Source organism: Botrytis deweyae (assembly GCF_014898535.1).
Source record: "Botrytis deweyae strain B1 chromosome Unknown BDEW_005, whole genome shotgun sequence".
Taxonomy (NCBI): Eukaryota; Fungi; Ascomycota; class Leotiomycetes; order Helotiales; family Sclerotiniaceae; genus Botrytis; species Botrytis deweyae.
In genome coordinates, this window is record NW_024066212.1 from 819,590 (window position 1) to 839,978 (window position 20,389).

At 43.2% G+C, this 20,389-nt stretch overlaps 7 protein-coding genes across 7 annotated transcripts; 5 read left to right on the plus strand and 2 right to left on the minus strand.

Moving 5' to 3' along the window:
* Nucleotides 1-564: 564 nt before the first annotated feature.
* EAE98_002893 (uncharacterized protein) lies at nucleotides 565-3,180 on the plus strand (the record flags this gene model as incomplete). The annotated part of the gene is made up of 1 exon (XM_038950513.1): nucleotides 565-3,180. The coding sequence occupies one exon, from the start codon at nucleotides 565-567 to the stop codon at nucleotides 3,178-3,180; it is 2,616 nt and encodes an 871-aa protein (XP_038813042.1).
* A 1,488-nt stretch (nucleotides 3,181-4,668) lies between these two features.
* On the plus strand, nucleotides 4,669-5,172 carry EAE98_002894 (uncharacterized protein; the record flags this gene model as incomplete). The annotated part of the gene is made up of 1 exon (XM_038950514.1): nucleotides 4,669-5,172. One exon carries the CDS (start codon nucleotides 4,669-4,671, stop codon nucleotides 5,170-5,172), a length of 504 nt encoding a protein of 167 aa, XP_038813043.1.
* Nucleotides 5,173-11,525: 6,353 nt separating this feature from the next.
* EAE98_002895 (uncharacterized protein) lies at nucleotides 11,526-12,053 on the plus strand (the record flags this gene model as incomplete). The annotated part of the gene is made up of 1 exon (XM_038950515.1): nucleotides 11,526-12,053. The coding sequence occupies one exon, from the start codon at nucleotides 11,526-11,528 to the stop codon at nucleotides 12,051-12,053; it is 528 nt and encodes a 175-aa protein (XP_038813044.1).
* Nucleotides 12,054-12,926: 873 nt separating this feature from the next.
* On the minus strand, nucleotides 12,927-13,697 carry EAE98_002896 (uncharacterized protein; the record flags this gene model as incomplete). The annotated part of the gene is made up of 1 exon (XM_038950516.1): nucleotides 12,927-13,697. One exon carries the CDS (start codon nucleotides 13,695-13,697, stop codon nucleotides 12,927-12,929), a length of 771 nt encoding a protein of 256 aa, XP_038813045.1.
* A 220-nt stretch (nucleotides 13,698-13,917) lies between these two features.
* Nucleotides 13,918-15,139, plus strand: EAE98_002897 (uncharacterized protein). Its single transcript, XM_038950517.1, has 3 exons — nucleotides 13,918-14,106; nucleotides 14,359-14,421; nucleotides 14,499-15,139. Exons 1-3 carry the CDS (start codon nucleotides 14,104-14,106, stop codon nucleotides 14,679-14,681), a joined length of 249 nt encoding a protein of 82 aa, XP_038813046.1. The 5' UTR covers nucleotides 13,918-14,103; the 3' UTR covers nucleotides 14,682-15,139.
* Nucleotides 15,140-15,715: 576 nt separating this feature from the next.
* EAE98_002898 (uncharacterized protein) lies at nucleotides 15,716-16,767 on the plus strand. Its single transcript, XM_038950518.1, has 2 exons — nucleotides 15,716-16,447; nucleotides 16,508-16,767. The coding sequence occupies exons 1-2, from the start codon at nucleotides 16,027-16,029 to the stop codon at nucleotides 16,735-16,737; spliced, it is 651 nt and encodes a 216-aa protein (XP_038813047.1). The 5' UTR covers nucleotides 15,716-16,026; the 3' UTR covers nucleotides 16,738-16,767.
* Nucleotides 16,768-17,804: 1,037 nt separating this feature from the next.
* On the minus strand, nucleotides 17,805-18,981 carry EAE98_002899 (uncharacterized protein; the record flags this gene model as incomplete). The annotated part of the gene is made up of 3 exons (XM_038950519.1): nucleotides 17,805-18,484; nucleotides 18,551-18,696; nucleotides 18,755-18,981. The coding sequence occupies 3 exons, from the start codon at nucleotides 18,979-18,981 to the stop codon at nucleotides 17,805-17,807; spliced, it is 1,053 nt and encodes a 350-aa protein (XP_038813048.1).
* Nucleotides 18,982-20,389: the final 1,408 nt, after the last annotated feature.

Consider the following 20,389-nt stretch of genomic DNA (forward strand, 5'->3'; position numbering starts at 1 on the left):
TCTTCCCTCCAAAAAAAAAAATAAACCCTTCTTTCTTTTGGTAGTAGATTCAGTTGCTTGTCCATATCAAAAGGGCTCTGCTTCTGATCTCTACCGTCCATTCCTTTAATACTAACTTACATTTTATCACTCCTTTCTCATTTGCCAATTTACGAAGTCACTTATTCATCCATTTGTCGATTTTCAAGAATCAATTTGTCCCAGTATCTCCAGTCTCCTCATCTTGGCTGCCAAATGTATGTCGAGCGTTTATTATCTGTTAAATCATCTATCTACCATTGCGATCAACTTTCCATTACAGCTTCTCGCATTTGTTTCAACGAGTTGAAGGGAGGACATGCTAATTAATGGTCGCAGATTGGATCGTGGTCGTTGTGTCGCTCGTATTCCCATTGAACGATTTGAATCGAATAATTCTTCCTTTCGAATCCCGTACGTCTCAACTTATATTTTTGGAACTGCGAGCGGTTTCTTCTTCGGCACCATTTTACTTTTCACTTTAACCATATGCTATTCTTCTAAGGGTTTGTTCGGTTGTTGGTTATCGATCCGATCTTAGGCAACATGGCTACCATATCAACAACGACACAAAGTGAGGTTAGCAGCCCTTCACAACTGCCTACCTTCGTTTTTCCCGCACGAGCTTCCCCATCATCTATTTCCGCAACATTCCCAAGAACCTCGGGTCGGCGGCCAATGTCTATACCTACCGAACTGCCAAGTTTCTCCTTCAATCCTTCGACGACGACAACACCATCTCCCTCGAGCCCTGCACTTTCTCCACCAATCTCTCCATGTTTCGCCAATTTCGATCTATCAAACTCCCCCAGAGCGGCTGGACATCGCAGAGGTACGAGTGAATTCATAGGTGGAGATGGCAAGGTAGGCTCGACTGCGGGATTGATGAGCACAAGTCCAACCCAAGGGGAAAATGCTTTGCCGCCACCTAACCCAGGAAGACGTGGACATGCACATAGACGTTCCGCTGCTGTGTCTGCACACGATATCAAAATGATTCTGAACCCTACCGCTCCAAACACACCGTCAATTCCACGAGGAGGATCCGCCCCAAATTCTCCATCTGGTCATGAGAGTCAACAAGGTGTAATTGGCCTCGCTAAATCTACCAGCAATGACGAAGCCTCTCCCATCAAACCCCCCTTCAATCGTGCTCGTGTCGGTTTCTCGGACAATGTGGAATTCATTCCTAGGCCCGTGAGCGTGGTGTCTAGTGACACATCTAGCACAGTCACAATGCGACCATCTCACTCAGTATCGAATTCCCTGAGCTCTGTTGTATCTGGAGGAACTATTACTCCACCGGCTAATGTCACTCCTCCGAATAAGGACCTTCTCGCCTTACCATCGCCCAATATTCGAGGAGCAGATTCACGGCCCAGAACTGCCAACGCCATCTTAGACCCAATCAAGGATACAACTCAATCGACAGAGACTTGTCCATCTTCAAGACGACGTGGATCCATGCCTTTACTTGATGATATCCAGGTTGTTGCTCCTCCAAGCCCTAGGAAGAAGTGGACATTCTTCGGACACGAGCCAGTATCTGGTAACTCTTCGCCAAGCCGATCACGCCCTGTTAGCTCGACGTCCATGGATAGACCGGAACCCAATGCGCCAGTGTGCTCGCCAGCAACTCCCAGATTTGATCATCATGACATCTACTACATGCCATCCATCGAACCCTCAAGTTCACGTAGGTCTTCGATTTCAAGAAAATCTGGCAAGAAACAAAAGAAAGTCAAGTCATGGGCAGGATCGATATTGTCGAGAAAATCTCGCAGTCGCGGTCAGAAGAAAAAGGGAGGCCGCCGTTCTGCGACACCTCCTCTGCGTCCTTACACGGCAATGAGTGACTCCGCAGCAGTTGAGATTCAGCCATTACCTGTTCATGCTGAAGAATCCCCCGCTCCTGAGCAACAAGACTATGCATCATGGAAACCAAGACAGACTTATCCATCTGATGACGATGCCATGAGTCCTATTATTGATCTAGATGCCGCTCTTGGCCCATTCAACACCCCTTCCTCCTATGGAGCCGAATGGGAATCGTCACAAAAGACATCATCCAAGAGACGAATGCACAGTGCAGCAGGCATGGGCGGATTTATAGGACCGGGTATGCATTATCATCGACGAGCTGAAAGTGCTCCTGAGATGGTTCCATTTGAAAATAGATTCGGCATACATCGTCTTGGTAGCAGCTCCACCATGGCTGATGTATTTGAAGAAGACGAGGAAGATGATGAATGGGAGGATACGAAGGCTTCTTCGGACAAAGATTCCATAGCCAGAACCGAGGATGATGATCAAAATGCTCTCGGTATCGACATTAAGGTTGTTGACGCAGAAATATCCAACAGCGACAAGAACATGGACTGGTCACTGGATGAAACACCAAGTGTACAACAAAAGGACAGTGCGTTCAGGGAAGGTGAAAGCAAGGACACCAGTGCGAGCCTGAAATCTGGCCACTCCAATATGTCTTTGAGGGATGAACCAATAATGGAGGAAGAATCTGTTAGCCCAATTGAAATTGTAGACGACTCTATTCCTCCCAGACCCGATTCAGGTGCACGATCCTCGGAGTCTACAGCGACTCCACCTTTTCGACCTCGACCCGTCAAAGATCTAGCACCTGTCGAGATCAATCCCTTTTCGCTACAGCCTGCGTATCTTACACCAAACAGTCCCCACTCGACCACTCACTCCTCGTTCCCATCCCCCAGGTCACCATTTTCATATGATACACAACGCATATCCACGGCTCCATCATCGATTGCAGATGAAAACGCTTTCCAATCCTTGCTACTTGGTGAACCTGGACCAGAATTGAGAATGTCTGTTGATGATGTTCCATCGCTAACAAGTAGCAATTCTACCATGACAAGGGAGAGTGGTGCGAATCCAGGTTACGTATTTCGTGATGGTCAACGTTCGGTTTCTGTCTCTTCTGCTAGTGGTCCGACCCGCAAACGCTCTAGCATGGCCAGCTTGCAACGATTGATAAGCAGTTCCCATGGGGAGAGAAGCAAGTTATCCATTGAATCTCGTGCTCCTAGCAATCCCGAATTGGAGAGAAAAGATAAAGGAAGCAAGAGCAAACGGATCAGTCGTATGATTCAATTCTGGAAGCCTAAGGAGACAAAAGAATCAACTTGATTGTTGCTTGTGCTGTACCATATAATTTTTGTCCATCACTTAAAATTACACTTCCACACAATTCTACACCTTGCGCGGCAGCATCAAATTCAACCTTATGACACGAACTCGGTACACATGACTGGAACGACAACTTGTTCTAATTGATATTCACATGATTGAACATGGACGGGCATAATGTGCATCTTTTCACATTTAAGGATCAATCGACCTCTGATTGTTATCCTACTTTTTTCGAGCTTCATTGGTTTATACCTTGGCAGAGCACTTTGTACTTTTGAGCGAGAATTCGGCGTTCTTTACATTTGAACAGGCGCGGTACAGAAGAACAACTTTACACTACTACATATGCATCTAAATTTCTTTCCGGGATTTGGAAAGACTCTTGCATTTAGGACAAGATGTGTGGGCGGCTAGTTTCGAAACGTTCTCTTATTTTAATGATAAAGCTGGGGTGTATGGGGTAGCATGAAGATGATTTAGTGTTTGCTTTGGATTTTGCTTCAATGACTTCTATTTCCCGGGTGTGCGGGAAGGAAGATCACATTTCATTTCGATCATGGAATTTTACAAATAGGAATTTAAAGGAAGGAGTGGTTATATCTGCTGGTGTGGGGCGTAAACATCTATCTCCGATAGGAAATATATTCCTCATCTTCATCTTCACGAGAAAGATTGGAATGATGGGATTGAAGAAGGGTGGCATGTCTGTAGCCAGTAGACTGCGAGAGCACCCATACTTAAGTATGGTTGATGCGACTAACATAATGAATATACCGAAATTAGAAATATACATTCTTTTAATGCAATCTAAGATCTTGATATATGTGTTGCGAAATGATTTTGTGATGATTTCATAGGGGGTATTGATGATTATTGACGATGGTATGTTTGTGTACAAGTCTTTGATAACATATCTGACAACAGGAGCATTATATTTCTCATCCCTTCAGTTGATAAAATTCTAGACCGACTCATGCTTCTGACTCCTATCTTTTTTTTTTTTGTCTCAAATGAACATGCATGACTTTTCGAACTCACTCGTCAGCTGTAAAAGGGGGAGATAGTCTTGAGATAGTTTAGAATCCAGCCTCCTATTGCCTTGTGCACGAGCCTCTCTAGTCTCGACCTCGGCAACTAAAAAGAAAAACGACGTGCTTGCTTGCTTTCAAGGTTTAAGCTTCCTCGAGTGGCTGGTAAAGATAGCATCTTTGAACCCCCGATAATATCGATGCTTTGACTATTGCTATAATTTTATCAAGGTCCTTGGACAAACTTCTCAAGGCCGTGCGGTGTTTGTTTTCGAGTCGAGGAATACCTAATAGAGGTTACCTAGGTCCACGGGCAGGTAGCTTTATCGATCGATCGATCTAAGATCATTTTACCGCGTGGTTCGATCGTCGGATTTCTTTCGTGTGCTTCCTGCGCCAATCTCACAAATCACATCGTGTCGTATCATATCGTATTTCTCAGCTCCCACACGCAAACATGTCGCGGTCTCCCACCAAGCGAATCCTCACCGAGCTCTCCGCCTACAACAACTCCCCTCCCTCCCCCACCCAAACGGGTATCGTCTCTCTCGCCCCCTCCCCCTCCTCCATCCTCTCCCTCTCCGCCATTCTCCAATGTCCATCCTCCTCTCCCCCTTCCCTCGGCTACCTCGGAGGCCGCTGGCTCCTCTCCATCGCGCTCCCAACTAACTACCCCATCGGCGCCCCCATCATCAGATTCGTAACGAAAATCTGCCATCCGAATGTGAAATGGGAGACGGGAGAGATATGCTTGGATGTGCTGGGGGAGAAGTGGACACCGGTGTTGGGGGTAGTGGGCGCGCTGGAGTCGATTGCGGCGTTGGTGGCTGGGGGAGGCGATGAGACGAGTCCGTTGAATGTGGATATCGCGAAGTTGAGGGGGATGGGGGATGTAGTGGCCGCGAGGGCGTTGGTGGGGTGGTGGTGTGCGGAGGAGAGGTTTGAGGGGGGGTTGGAGTAGAGGGTGGATGGTGGGGATGTGGGATGTGGGATGTGGGATGTGGTGTGCGAGATCGAATGCGCGTACTTCGTGATGTTATGCGGGTTGTCCCCAATATCTCCCGATATCAATCATCTTCCACGAAACAGCGAGTTCACAATCGATTTGAACGTACTTGCATACATTACATTACATTGTATTGCATTGTATTGCATTACGTCAACCCCGGATTCTATCAAGCGCTACCTCCCTCATTTCATACATTTCATACACCTAACATACACATACACATACACGAGAGTGGAGTGAAAACCTGAGACGGGTACAGCAATTGGAGATAATTTACTCATATTAGCACGGCGTTTGGGATTTCTTATATATCAGGGTAGAATTTTTTGATTCTTTCGTTTGGAAAGAGATGCGGTTGAGACGAGATGATGGATGTCACAGCATACATGCATACACACACTATATCAAACCAAAAGATGAACAAGAAAGATTAGGAAAGTTATGAAGTTTCTTGTATATACATACTACTGAGTAGTTTGACTGGCTCGTGAGTTTTGAGAGTCGGATAGGGCACTTCATGTGCTGATGTGTACATTTATATGTACAGTGAGGAATGATAATGAAGAGAGTTTTTTTCGCCTCGTCCTCGTTTTAGCTACCTACCTACCTACCTACCTGGTTGCGCTTTTACTTGTGAGGTTTGGGCCATGGTAGAGATGCTGTGGGTTTAAGTTTGATTACAATGTAGGGCGAAATATGAATGAAGACTTGTGGGACTTTGTTCTGTTTTTCTATGTACCTATAGAGAGAGAGAATCAAGGAATAGTTCTTCTTATTCTCTCTCTTTCTCTCCTTCTTTTTTCACTTCTTTTTTCGCTTCTTTCTTTTTGTTTCTCTTTCTCGTTCTCGTTCTCGTTCTCATTTTACTACTACAAATACCTAGCTGGAGTGTTTAAATATCCTCGCTTGCTACAAAAGTTTGTCGGGTGTGGGTTGATGTGATGCATGTTATGACGAGATGAGATTTTTGTGTGTGGGGAGAATCGGGATTGATGAGATGAGTTGAGTTGAGTTGAGTTGATATGATATGTTATGTTATGATATGACAACGCAATATGAGAAATTGGGAGGATGTCCGTTTTGTTTGTTTGTTTGCTTGCATTTTTTAAGAGGGAATTGGATTAGATTTGTTGGGTACTTGGTTGGTTGGTTGGTTGAGAGAGGGAAGGAGGAGGAGTTGGGGTTTGGGCAGTGTTGGGGATGGTGATGTTTTTTGAAAGGATAGAGGGAGTTATGAGTGTGTTATTTGTTGTACTGGGTTTTTGGAGTCAGAGGGGAGGTGGGGGGTCAGAGGAGTAAGTAGTTATTGAGAAGAGGGTTTGGGGTTTGTCTTCTTAAAAGCTGTGAGGTTTTACATTCATGGTGCGTTTAGAGATACCATCAACACTGTCGAAGTTCATAGAAGGTTTATTCAACTTTTCACGAGTTGTACGAATCTTTCCTCCTCTTGTTCTCAAAGATATAGTTCGATCACTCCTAACTCACAGCACAGCACAAACAAAAAAACAGCAGTACGAAAACCGCCAATGATTAGCGATAAGTGCTTGCTCCTCCCTTTCTCTGTCTTCGTCAGCCCATCTATCTAGACTAGAAATTTATCTCACGTACTCGGGGTTTTATTCACAATTTACTTATAAGGCGATGATATCGCTTCTTCTTTAATAACACATCTCATACCTTATAGTTTCACAATCTTGATCATATATCAAACTCCCATCTTGCATTATCTATTTCTACACATCATATATCTATCAAACAACCGACTTCAAGGTGCAATTCATTCTACCCTCGAGATGAATAGTAATATATCGAGAATGGAAGTAGACCTATGATTGGTATTGCAGTTAGTGTAGTGTCGCTTGTGGGTTTGGGAGTTGTGGGTTTGTGGAGTGGGTATGATTTGAAGGAATTGGAGATAGGAGGATGGTGTTCGAATGAAGTTTGGGATAGTAGGCAGACGGGGAGTTTTCTTATTAAATGGTATTTGATGGACTGAGAAGGGAGGTAGATGTGAGTGGGTTTGCGGGAAGGAATTCAGTGGGGGTGGGTTTTGTATCCTTGAAGGAAGAGGGCGTGAAGGGTATAGGGAACGCATCTTTTTGCGGGTAGCGGAGTCGGAGGTTGGAGTTGGATTCGAATGGTTGTGTCGATGATGTTATTAGAGTGGAATACGAAGAAAATTGAGTTACAAATCTGTGGTTTTTAGGTCGATGGGAAAATTGTTGTGATGAAGTCTCTACAGAGAGCTACTCGTGTTTTCCAGCACTCTTAGATGCGACTAGTTTTTCCTTATTGGGGGTATGACCATACAACCTTGTTCCACTTCTGAGGGCAAAGGTTCGAGAAGATTAGAAGAGATTTCTCTCTAATATCTACACTCCTAGACTTAATCATACGATTATTCACTCTAGAAGCACGTTTTCAGCGCACACCCCAACACATGAAGTGAATGAGGTGACTGGCCAGATACTCAGATATAGTGATTTAAGAGTCATTTCTATGACTGATCACATTGTTTTTCGAGTCACTTCGAGTCAGAGGAATAGCGCTAAAGTATTCTGACAGTATATAGGTAGTTGAGAGCTTCCTCGAAATAAAACTCGAAAGATCTTAGCTACAACTGTCTTCTAAGCTCAAATCAATTATCAGATTCCTTGATCGAGATTCAACCATTACCAGTATCTGAATTACTTTTACTTGCAACCACGAAATTTCCATATTCAACACTTGACGCATTCGGTCTTTGACGCGAGAAGACTACGATTTACAGCACATCAACATACATACATCGTGTCGGCTACAGACCTTGTCTTGATTCAAAATCACCGCATCACAAACGTACTTGAGGTATTAATTCTTGTTGTTTACAGAAGAATACTTCTAACCTGAGAATAGCACAATATCAAAAATGGATTACTTGTTGGTTGGCATTGCATCAACGGTAGGAGTACTGGCTGTCCTCATTGCAGCTGTCTGGTATCATACTAGTAGAAAGAAGAAGCTTGCGGCTGCGAGATGATCAAACTGTTGGTGGGGTTTGAGGTGGAGTGGGATGGTTCTCTTGAGTTTTGTGGATGGATGAATAGATGGATGGATGGTGGGGTGATGTAGGATTGCTTTCTTTTGGTGTAATTTTAGTCAAGGAGGGTAGGAGGAAATCATTGAATGGGAGGATACGGGCGAAGTAACAGACAGAAAGGGAATGGGAATCGTCTTAATATCTTTGAGTTTTGGACTGATAGTATAGAAAGGACGGAAAGGTTTTTAGCGAGTGTTTGGGGTTCAACTACTCGCATGCGTTGAAATTGATGTTCTGGAGATGGATTTTTAGTTCTTAATACTAAAATCCCGAATACAACAGATTAAAGTCTACATGATTCTCTACTGGTTTGGAGTGAATGGAGTGACTACTTGGGGATGGTAATACATACAGAGTAATTCCTGTGACTGTTTCACATCTGATTCAGAGTTTTAATTGTGTGCACTATGGTAGTTAATTTTCCTAATGTGATATCCTCCGTCGAGTTACTACATAGACACTCAACGATCACATCAAATCTAATCACTATTCGAATTTCAAGCGCGCCTCAGGACTATTACCTTCAAAAGTACCTTTTAGAACTTCGTCTTCACGAGCTTCAAACCACCACGCATCTCTTCACTGCACCCACGCCACTCCCCCTTCCATTCATTCCAAAGTATCCGAACTTCGCTTCGCAGCGTAGTCGCATTTATCTCTATCTCTGGTACTAGAATCATACATTGCACATTATTCCCCAAGTATACCATCCTTTTCCTATGATAACCATCACATATTCTCAACCTCATAGATCTTCTAACATTCAAATTAGCAAAACATCGCTTTAACAACCAATCAACAATGCCTTTTGGGACGGTATCCATCGTTGCTCTATCATCACTTGCAGTGATGGGCCTATGTGTCGGCGCTTTTGAAGTTTGGAGACAGATTAAGAAAAAGCAAGAGGGTGAAAAAGTGCGGATGGCTCAAGAGCAAGTTCCGAGGATTGTGTATACGTCGCCTTCTTTTGCTTCGTAGGGATTTTTTGATGATTAGAAGGTGTGAGAGCCGGCGGGTTCACCAGGATGGAGGGATGGTTGGGGATGATCTAGGGATGAGGGGATGAATATTGAGAGAGCTGGATGTCTTTTTTGTTCCTGGCTTTCATTGTGCGAGAGAAGAGTAAAGTTAGACATTGTCGAGCACGAATCACTTGTTCCTTTAAATCTAGTTATCGTCAATTACAAAAGTCCGGGTGTTTTTGTATTCTGAGAGGTATTATTAAGAGTGGATGGATGCAGATGGCAAATTACTAGGCTTTTGTACTTTTGATACCAGTATTGGAGGGGGGCCATCATCTGCAGTTGAAGAGTTATCTGCATACTAAGAGCGTTGAACTTAGCAAGTTAAAATCATTTTGTGTTTATTCGTGCTATAACAGATCTTTTGCAAGAAATATATGAGCGAAGATCGATATGCTAAATTGAACTGCCAGGTCTCGAGGTCACTGTCCATCTTGATTAAAATTTGAGTGAATTGGGTCGAGCCATAGTGGTGAGTCCCGAGTCACAAGTAATGGATGACAGAATTTGTTCCGATGTAGAATTTCCTTTGACTCAACAAGAAGTCATAGAAAAGCTAACAATAGAATATTACCTTTTACTCCAGATTCTTTAAATCACCTAAAGTTCTAATCCTGGAGTTCACGTAGACACTACATATAGAACTTGCGGTACTCATCAATACTTACCCCGACTTTCCTCGCTGTCTGATCAACATTCTTGAGCTCGAAGATCAACATGGAATTCTTTACAATTCTTCCAGCTCTTCTTGCTCACTACGACAGACATTGGATTCCACAGTTACCAGAGTTCAATGCCAAGGCATCTAGACATTGTTCGCTGCAAATCTCAAGTCTCTCCGCTCATTACGACGTTAAGACCTTTCTTGAGCCAATCTCATCAACAATATCTACCTCTGTAATCACTTCAAAGCCAATTAAATCAGACCTGATATCAACAATTTAGCATCGCGCTATAAATTTCAAGCATGCCCTCTCATAAATAAAAGTCAAAATCCAAGACAATACTAACATAACAACTGTAAGATGAAACGATTCATTATAGTCGTGCTGGCACTATTGGTACTTGTGCTTGGCTCTGTTTCGGTCTACTATACTGCATGGAAGCCATTGATGAAGAGATTGGCGAAAAGAAAGGAGGTTTTGACCTTGCCGACTACGAATCACCTATAGATCGGCAGTGGAGCTTGTTATCGAGAATCCGACCTCTCATGTTGTTAACTCAAAGACCTAGTTGTCTTTTCTTGGGAAGAATAATTGATGAGATGGTTGGATGGGGTTGACACTCTGTTGTATTGTAAATTTGGTGAGGGGGAGGAGCATGATAAGTGGTTCAAAATAAGCTCTCAATAACAAGAGCGTTGAGGTTGACAGATTAGAGTCATCCTACTGTTTCGTTCCAAAGTGAATGACACAATAATTGACAGAGTAACTGACGTAGTTCGCACTGAAATTCTGAGTCAAAAGCGATAGTTCTTGAGGGCGTACTAGTAAAGCAATATCTTCAGGTCTTTCTCGAGACTACCTCGAAAATATCGATAAATATTGAAGGAATCTAGCCTGACATCGTTACGTTGTACTTAACAGCCTTTAAATGTTGAATTGTGATGGAGATATTCGTTGGCAAAATTTTACCACTTATTTTATGGTCATCTTCGTCGCAGCAAATATTTTTAGATCGCAAGCCCAACATATTCAAAAATATGGCTCACCGGGAGGTACTTCAACCCGTGATATCATGCGCCAAGCCCCAACCCGCAGCCACCTCCACTCTCATCCTGTAGGATTCCAGCCATCTACAAGGACAAGGATTAACATCACCAATTCTAATTTTCTTCATGAACTTCATGTTTCACGAAAATATATCATCATGCCACTTATGCAATTGATGACTATTCACAATGGACCATCTCTCCAAAAGGAAGAGGTGCTGACCCCAGATTATGTTGTGTCTCCCACGATATTATAGAAACGTAATTTCATGTTACTCATTCAATATATAGGTAATAACGAAGATTAACCACGCGCGTATAGAACAGAAATAGTGCTGACCATAAGCCTCACCCATTTGCTGACCTTGGCACCGCGCAGTGCAGCTTATTAACGCAGGTTCATTCTTCATAATAGAGGCCGGGACGAACACGAAGAACCATATGTTGTTTTTCATGTTTTCATCGTTCTTTACGGTTGGCAAGGTTAACCAGCATGTTGTATCAAATTTATATTCCTGTGTTACTTTCTCTTATGGCATCCGCATCCGCTTATTGGATACAATTCAATGCCGAGTCTAGATGCGCCAGTAAAGAAACTCTGCGTTCATGGAGCGGATCAACAAATAGAGGATGTCAGGCACGCTTCTCTAAAACAGCCAATTCGGTATTCGTCATGAATACTGGCACATCGGATGATAACACAGTGGTTGTTTTTTATTCCTCGCAAGACTGTAATCCCGAAAGTGCCATTGCACGGGTCGAAAGTGGATGTGTTGAAATTGAAAGCGAAAATCTTGGAACCAAATATCAGTCATTCAATGTTATTCGAACGTTTGATTCGGCGAGGATTACACCGGTTTCGAAGAACGAGTTTGGGTATCAGCATGGTGGAATCAAACTCTACAAAGGTGTGGAGTATCGGTGGTTGAAGCAGCTTGACGGATCATTTCGAGGAGTATTTCCGGAGGAATGGGATGATGCTATTTTGAAGCAAAGAAAAATAACCACTTCTGTGAGCTGAGAAATTGGTTATAAGGAGGTTGGAGCAGCGTGTGACGAACCCAGGCATCTTCGATACGATAGCTTCTGGAAAACATTCACTGATAGAAAACATGCCTCCAACACGAGGAGCATTGATCATGTGAGAAGCACCTCGATTACCAGTCAACCTACTATTGAGTATAGACATGTCATATCAGTGCACACGCTGAGGGGGAGACAGGAAAGTTGTCGCGGAAGTGTTTACTCTAGAGGCCTGCAAAATGGATGAGTAAAATTGAAAGCCAGAGAAGAGACGTTCAATAGTATGGTTCTGAGAGTGCGAGTACTGAGTAATGATTAGAAGATTAATCTCCAGTCGTCTTTTCAATCCGAAATGCCTCTAAAAAATACCCACCCATTGTAGGTAACCTACTGGTAGTAATTAAGGGTGGGGCTCCTTTCGAGCTTCGAGACGATACATCTGCGAATTCTCAAGCATACTTCCTAAGCCAAGGATGCGGAACTCAGGAATCATTCGACGATAGATTGCGAGGCTCCAATCGCCCGTGAAGAACTTTGATCTATTAAGATAGTGTTTTTCGTGTAAAGATGCGAACCTAGTTGATGATCATTGGACGCGCAGCTTGAATGGTTTGGACAAACTTGCGAGTATATTCAATACTGAGATACAACGCATGCGATGACTCTTAACTTGGAGAATCACCCTCGGAAGTAATTAGACAAATAGAAAGACATGTTACTGCACTGGGATAATTGGCCCATCATATTTGTGGACCTTTAAACGAGGATTCGCGTGTGAATTGCGGTAAATAAGGACAAGAGTTGATCTTTTGTCTTCCTATATGCACCAAAACTCCAAATGCTATGCAATGTGATCCCAGATTTCCTTTTACTAGTCTTCGTCATCATCACTCTCAACATTGGGTAGCTTCGAACCTCGAATGCCGCCCTTCTCTTGACGTTCTTCTTCTTCATCCTCTGCATCACGTCTCCGCTTCGTAACTCTCATGTCATTGTCCTTGATGGCTCCAATTTCGATCAACAGCTTATCGATCTCCGCCATTCCTACTCGCACACCTCCCATGGTCATTAATGTAACCACTTGTTTCACAATATCTCCTTTGTTGTACACCAGTATTGTAGGGCAATTTCTGTCGGGATAACCTTCAATAGCCATGTCACCCCTCATCTCGCAGAACTTGACCTCCCCAAACTCAACAGCTGCTCTTCTCCACAACTCAGTCAAGACCCTACTTTCCACATTCGTTCCCAACCCACTCGTGAGATTGACCAATACTGGCGAGTCTTGACTTGCATCTGTAACCTCTCTCTGATAATCAGGCTTCGATAAAGGGTATACTGCGCCGTGTTTGGCTTTCTTCGATATAGATGATAATTCTGCCATTCGTTGTTTTTTATATTGTTCGAGAAAAGCATCGTCTTCTTCATCTTCAAGAGCGTCTAGCTCATCGAGATCCTTTCCTTCAAGTCGGTTTTCGTGCGCAAGACGACGTCCCTCGAGAATAGCCTCTTCGATAAGGGGCGTGGGGGAAGGAGGTTTCTCGGGAATGATACCCTTGGCTCGCAAAATATCATTCCATTCTGTATCGGCATTTGGATCATCTATAGGCACATTGATTCTCTGATCCATAGGAGCTGCCATGATTGTGAAAGTTGAGGCTGATTTGAGGAATTCTTGTATTATGATGATACTTGACCTAAATTTGCTCCAAGACAATTGTTATGTGGAATCCACAATCTGCAGCCTGGCCTAGCTCTGAGCAATTGGAGGGGTAGTCGGAGCAAAGATGACCCAGAAGCCGATCCACTTAAAAGCACGAGCTATTTTTACGGGTCGAATTTCGTCTTCACGTGATCGATCTCGGTTAAAAATCTGGCACACTCTAGGGTTTTTAGAATTGGTTCAATTTTCTCCGCTCTTGAAACTTACCAGTTCGACCCATCGACAATAGACTGACCTTCGCCCTCTACGTCCAAAAAACTCGAGACTTTGACAAAGACCCGTCAGTCCAATATCCGAATAACAATTTCGATCAAAATACGTCAAGATGGTAAGGAATCACTCAATCAATTATCCCCACATCAACGCATCGATTTTGGTTTGAAGGCATGAGGTGGAATTGTACAATGGCACACGACATTCACACGGCAATCACGAGGAGGAGAACAAGCTTGAAACGGATTGGAAAATGTTATTTCTTCGCCTTTGGATTGGATCGAATTGTTGGAATGGATGCGTTGATGATGGAATTTGATGGTTGAAATTCGATGAGGTCAATGGCTAATCAGAATTTGCCACCTAGGTTCTCGCAATCGATCTCCTCAACCCATCCCCAGCTGCTGAGGCACGCAAGCACAAGCTCAAGGTATGCGACAACACCTTTCACTAAATCTTCGACTCGATTCAAAATTGGCAGAAGCTAATATTTCTTTGCCACTCTAGCAACTTGTCCCAGCCCCAAGATCCTTCTTCATGGATGTTAAGTGCCCAGGATGCTTCACCATCACCACTGTCTTCAGCCACGCCCAAACCGTTGTCATCTGCGCTGGATGCTCAACTGTTCTCTGCCAACCAACAGGTGGTAAGGCTCGTTTGACTGAGGGCTGCTCTTTCAGAAGAAAGTAGATTAGATATATTCTTGCTACTTTTCTTTTGGCTTCGTCTTTTCGGTTAATGGCAATGGCTCAATGAGGGTTTAGACATGGTTCTAGTTTTCGATACGCAATTTGATGGATAGAAGATGGACCTCACCCAAAATTCCTTGCGAAAGATCGATGCAACAAGCAGCAGAGGGGCGTTTGGGAAAATCCGGATATCTTGCATCAAATCAAAAACGATTCCCTCATAAAATTTGATTTATTTTCGTGTGTACGAGTCGTTTGTGATATGATTGATCGCGAACGTAAATACCTCCATTGGTGGATATGAACGGCAGGAAATGACGATTCTACGAATATTCACGATGATAGAACGACCTGGAGTTGCGAGAACTTGGATTGTCTCTTGAGGGCCTCGACATATTCTCAATGGACATGGAGCTTGTGCTATATCAATCAACGATGATTCCACATTCCCTTTTCAATGCCCGTGAATAATGTATGACTACCGATTGACTTTGTTGTGATGGATGGTTCGCAAGCGCGTCTGCCCAGATGAACCTTTTTCTGACTTGCCTGGCCATTTTCCAGATTCTTTCTTTACATGTCTTGAAGTGATATATTAAGATTGTGAAATCCTAAACGCCGAATAGTTTAAACGACCCCATGCAACCTGGAAAGGCAGCTTACTCCTAATTATCACATTTATTTAAGCTAACATAGGGGAAGCGACATCGATGCTTCCACAAAAACGCTTGTCCAAACACTGGACTTTGACATATTCAAGGGCAGTATACATATTTCAGCACGTCGCTACTTATGACTTTCAGGACGGATTCTCCACCTAGTCGAAATTGCTGTATGAGTATCATCTCTTCCCACCAAGTTGACAATACAGTGAAGTCATCTAATCGATGCTGATTTCTCGGCTTGGCCTGCTATTTCCCTGGACGAAAAACAGAAGCTCAAATCAATTCTACTGTACTCCTGCAACTTTCATTCGGTTGTTCCCTTCTAAGTTAAAGCAATTATGGTTGAGTGAGTGTAATGGGCCAATGTGGAAAGTACATCTTTGCTCAACGTCACTTGACGAATCATGTAGGATTTTATTTCATCTTCCGCTATCGATATGGCGGATCAACACTACACATTGTCAAGTTTTTCAGATTCTGCCCTCATGTCCCTCCCCTTGAGTGAAAATCTACAAAGCCGATCCAGTGAAATTGCGACATGTACCCTTGATAGGTATTCACTGCATCGATGGAGTCAAAGCTTGTTTAAAGGAACTTATTTCGACACGGCTTCTCACCTTTATTTCTTTCATTTATCCTCGGCGCCCTCTCCTAGATCTCATTCCGTCCACCGCGAAAATCATGGCAGAAGTTACTGAATCTCATGATCCTACCCCGACCGACACTGTCATGGACGATGGCATCGAATCTCAACTTCCCATCTTACACAATGATCGTCGTATCCACCTAGAACGTCTCGCAGTATTCCTGGCATTTAGAGAAGGTTTTGCGCAAACGGCGGAGGCAACAAGAAAGTCATTCCACGGCAACAAAAAGGCATTTGTCAACAGAAGGCGAGAATTCTTCGAACGGTTGATTAGTAAACCAGAGATTTCATCGCAGCTGCACCAAATGAAAAAGAAGCGTGTCATCGCAGCCGCCGAATTTCTGTTCAGGACTGGTCATCTCTCATCAAATTCGACAATGAATAAACGCTTTGCGCATCTCTCTGCAGAACAGATCCGGAGTTTCGAGTGGAGGGCTTCTGTTTCTCTTCCTTCATGTGCGTAATAATTCCTGCGAATGTTGTCATGGGTAGTTACTGATAATTTTTATGTTCCAGTGAAAAAGAGGATAGTTGTAATGGTGGAGTTGGAACCTCCTATATCAACGAGGACTAGATCGAATTGTGAGGGCTGTCGAAAATTGAAGATAGCTAATGACGAATCGAAACTCTCTGATGAGATGGAGAAAATGTGTTTGTGTGCTGGGGGGTATAAATCCAATTTGAATGGAGAGAATGGTGGCGCAGACTCGGCGAGAAATGATGATGATGAAATGGAGATGAACTAGTTTATAGTCGTTACTGTGCGCATGTAAACGCTGATACAAGATTTCTGGTTTTTGTGCCTTCACATCACAACAGAATGTCGATATCTGGTGACTCTTTTATTTTGTTGTATATAAAACGTCCTATGTGAATCTCTGGAGTTTGTGTCTGTTCGGAGGTGACTATCCGCCCTACAAGCTGGCATGAGGGCAGCCTAATGTGTTGCCACATTCATTGTTTTCACCTTGACGGCAAGTTTTGATATTGAGTCAACACTACTCCAGCAAATTGAATCTGATCACTCTTCTCGAAATCACTGTAGTTAGAAAGAAAAATGTCAGTGCTCCTTTCTAGGAATCACTGATCAGGAAAGCATTGATGGCTTTAATCCAGCGAGCTAGGATGGATTAGTGATCATTCAAATCTAACGGGTTGAGATGGGCTAAAAGAGTTGTAAAAGTATCTATTAACGCGGGAGAAATGCATTATTCGAGGGTCTGGATCTATGGTTTAGTATTGAAAAACCGTGATGCTTCAATCCGATCAATAGAATGAGAAGATGGTGATGTAGAGAACGGGCTTAGCTTTTGAAAGCTTTAAAAGGTAACACGCGCGAAGTGGGCGTTTCTGTCATCGAAAATGACCTGCTCGATAATCACTCCTGGACAGCGATTTTTTATATGTTTATCCATGTTGTTGTCTTTCGCTTTTTTGAATCCCCACTTAAAGTTGTTGAAGAGTAAGCGAACTCGGTGTATTGATCAGTTTTAAGTCGATCTTCTGCCGCTTGAGGTTATGAAAATGGCGAGAATCTTAGGAACTGTACATATATAAACAATGAATTGAAGGCACTTCAGGTAAGGCGGAGTAAAGTACTGTGATGTCAGCCTTATCATTAACGGGGTTTCTATCGCTCAAGGGTTTTCTGACGAAGTGATTCAAGAGGCACGATTCGGATATGCAAGGGTGTGGGCCACGTAATGATTAAAAAATGTATTATCGGGGGTTCATATACAATGGAGACTTCATCTCCTACAGCCATGATATTATTCCAAAAAAAATTCACGCACACTGTTCAGTCCTTTTCCAATCATGAACTTCGTGAAGGTCCTGCACACCACGTCCCACAAGGGCATCCCGTGAGCTTCTTGATCCATATGCATGCACGTTCATCCACCAACTTGCTCTTTTTATCTGGCGGTTCCATTTGAAACAGTTGGACCCTCTTGCTTGCATGACAATTCTCTGTCGGTAAATTCTCCACAGGCTGGAGTTTCCCGTCAGGCCAACGACAGCCAAATTTATCGAAATCACGATTGTCACATTGAGGCTCAATTGACTTCATGATAGATTGTAAATCGCTCATCGCCACGACCCTTTGCAACGGAGTCTCTAGATTTCCCCAATTCTCGTCTAATATCGTTTTCCAAATCTCTCCAAAGGATATGAAAGCTTTATAAAATCTTCTCATGATTACCACTGGTGAAAGTAGAGTCTCTTCATCCTTACCATCGTCTTCAAAAAGATCTTTGGTTGAGAGAAGGTCTTCCCAACACTGTTCAACCAAATCAATGGAGTCCGGTTGCCCTTCGAGAAATTTCCAAAGAAATTTGGTATAATCGATAGCATCATTATAAGCCTTGCAGAGCAATTGGTGGAACATTGTGATCTTTTCGATATCGTCTATTTCTAGATTTGTCGTTTCAGTCAAGATCTCTTTCCTTACTTCTAATTCTTCAGACATGGATATTGGAGGAGGCGCTCTTGAGTCTGCGAGCTAGTTCTTAGTTTAAGAGTTTCCGTAGTGGGATGGGATCAGAGGAATGAACTACATACCATCGTTCATGATAAGCTCGACACATTCCAGAGGAGGCTCACTGACCAGATGCGGAAGTTCGGGATCATTGCTGGGCGGGTCTGAAACATCTTCTATCTCGACTCGAGCAATCGCTTTCCCCTTTTCTTCCGCCTTTCCATCGAGTCTGCGAGTACAACATCATCAGTTTTTTTTCTCATGTGAGACCATAAAGCCTTGCGTACGTTTGACCTATACCTGGACGAGATTCTATCGCCTCCTCTGTCACACCATTCCAGAGGGTAACGGTCCTCAAATTATTATGAGCCACTGCAGGCCTTCTTTTCATTCGTTTCTTGAAATTCCTTGGTCCCTCACTGAACTTCAAGTGCCTCTGCAGCTGTTCTCTTCTTGTACACTTTCTTCCACGCTTCACTTCTCTCTTGTTACCGTTTGATTTCGCTTGTTTCATATCGCTATTTAGAGTAGAACTCGCGTTTACTAGGAGTACTTTGTGCGGCAGAAGTAGATGGTCAATGATCAGATATCGAGATAGAAGTTTTTCACGGCCTGAGAGATAGTCTTTCCCTCGCAGCAACAAATTAAAAAGAGAGCGCGAGTAAATGCAAACAAACACCAAATGTTTTGACTCATCGAAGTCGTATTTTCCTAGTCACTTTAATTCTACTGTAGAAGAGCGACAATTCCCAGTATCTAATGTCAAAAAGTGCGACAAACGGGCTCAAAGGGGTGTAATGCATCCTTGTTAACGCTGCCAAGACGGCTAGACGCATGAGATATTACGCCATGTGCATGGAGCAGCGATGCCGTTTTGACTCACCGATTATAATTTCTGGGCATTTATAGGCTATCATCTCGATCATTCGTGACACCTATCGGTAGGTAATTAGTGTTGAGTTCAAAATACAATTACTCGGTTCATGGACATGGGAAGGTGACTCGAAAAGGTTAATTGTGCAATTTGAGTTGATATTGGACTAACTACATGATCAGTAAATGACTAATAGAAGTAATACGGAATTGCCAAACCGGTTTGAAAATTCTGGTGAAACCGCACTCCTCGTGATGTACTTCACGTGATAATGTGTTGAGCTGCATGGAGGGGACAGGATGGTGCAACGTGAAACGCAGGCGTCTCAACTGCAGATGTATTCTTCTTATACAGATCTATTCTATTCATTTGATCGAAGATGCCCCATTTGAACCAAGACATACTAAGTCGACGAGATTGGGACTTAGATGATTACACCATCATCGCGAATGCAATCAATTAGAATGAACGCCTTTTCATATGGAAAGAGAAACCTCCGCAGTATTTTTTAGAATGCGTCAAGGAAAATATGGACTTTGAATCTGTAGAGAAGGTACACCAATCTCGAATAATTTGCTGGATATTGATTGATAAGCAATTCGCCTTCGAGTATCAACGTCATCTCACACATAATCGTGCAATGTATGTTTTTGCGTCAAGAATTTGAAGTGATGTACATGTAACATCTCGAATGTGCGTCAATAAAGTATTCTGCCTGGATGGGAAAGATAATACTCTATATTAATGCTAAGCAAATTATCACAGCTGGAAAGGTGGTTGCAAAAATAAGAACAACCTTCGATGAGTCGACAGTGACCCGTCGTTGTACTTTACTTTGACGATCTAACCCAGGAAGAAGTCAAACCATAGAGAAAAGCCAAAATTTACCTTTGTGAGAATATTCTGACGTCCCTGAGAAGATCTATACAGGACGTGCCTCAATCACAGAGTACTACTTGACACTGCTCACAACTTACACACTCAACTACGTACCATATCATCTTGCGTTGATGTTTCTCAACATTGAAGCTGTACGATACCCATCTAA

What these genes read in the sequence shown, in the direction of transcription:
- EAE98_002897 (XM_038950517.1), top strand. An exon ending in CACGCAAGCACAAGCTCAAG is followed by an intron (nt 14,422 to 14,498) that starts GTATGCGACAAC and finishes TTGCCACTCTAG; the next exon opens with CAACTTGTCCCAGCCCCAAG.
- EAE98_002898 (XM_038950518.1), top strand. Translation starts at nt 16,027, where the DNA reads ATGGCAGAAGTTACTGAATCTCATGATCCTACCCCGACCGACACTGTC. An exon ending in TTCTGTTTCTCTTCCTTCAT is followed by an intron (nt 16,448 to 16,507) that starts GTGCGTAATAAT and finishes TTTATGTTCCAG; the next exon opens with TGAAAAAGAGGATAGTTGTA.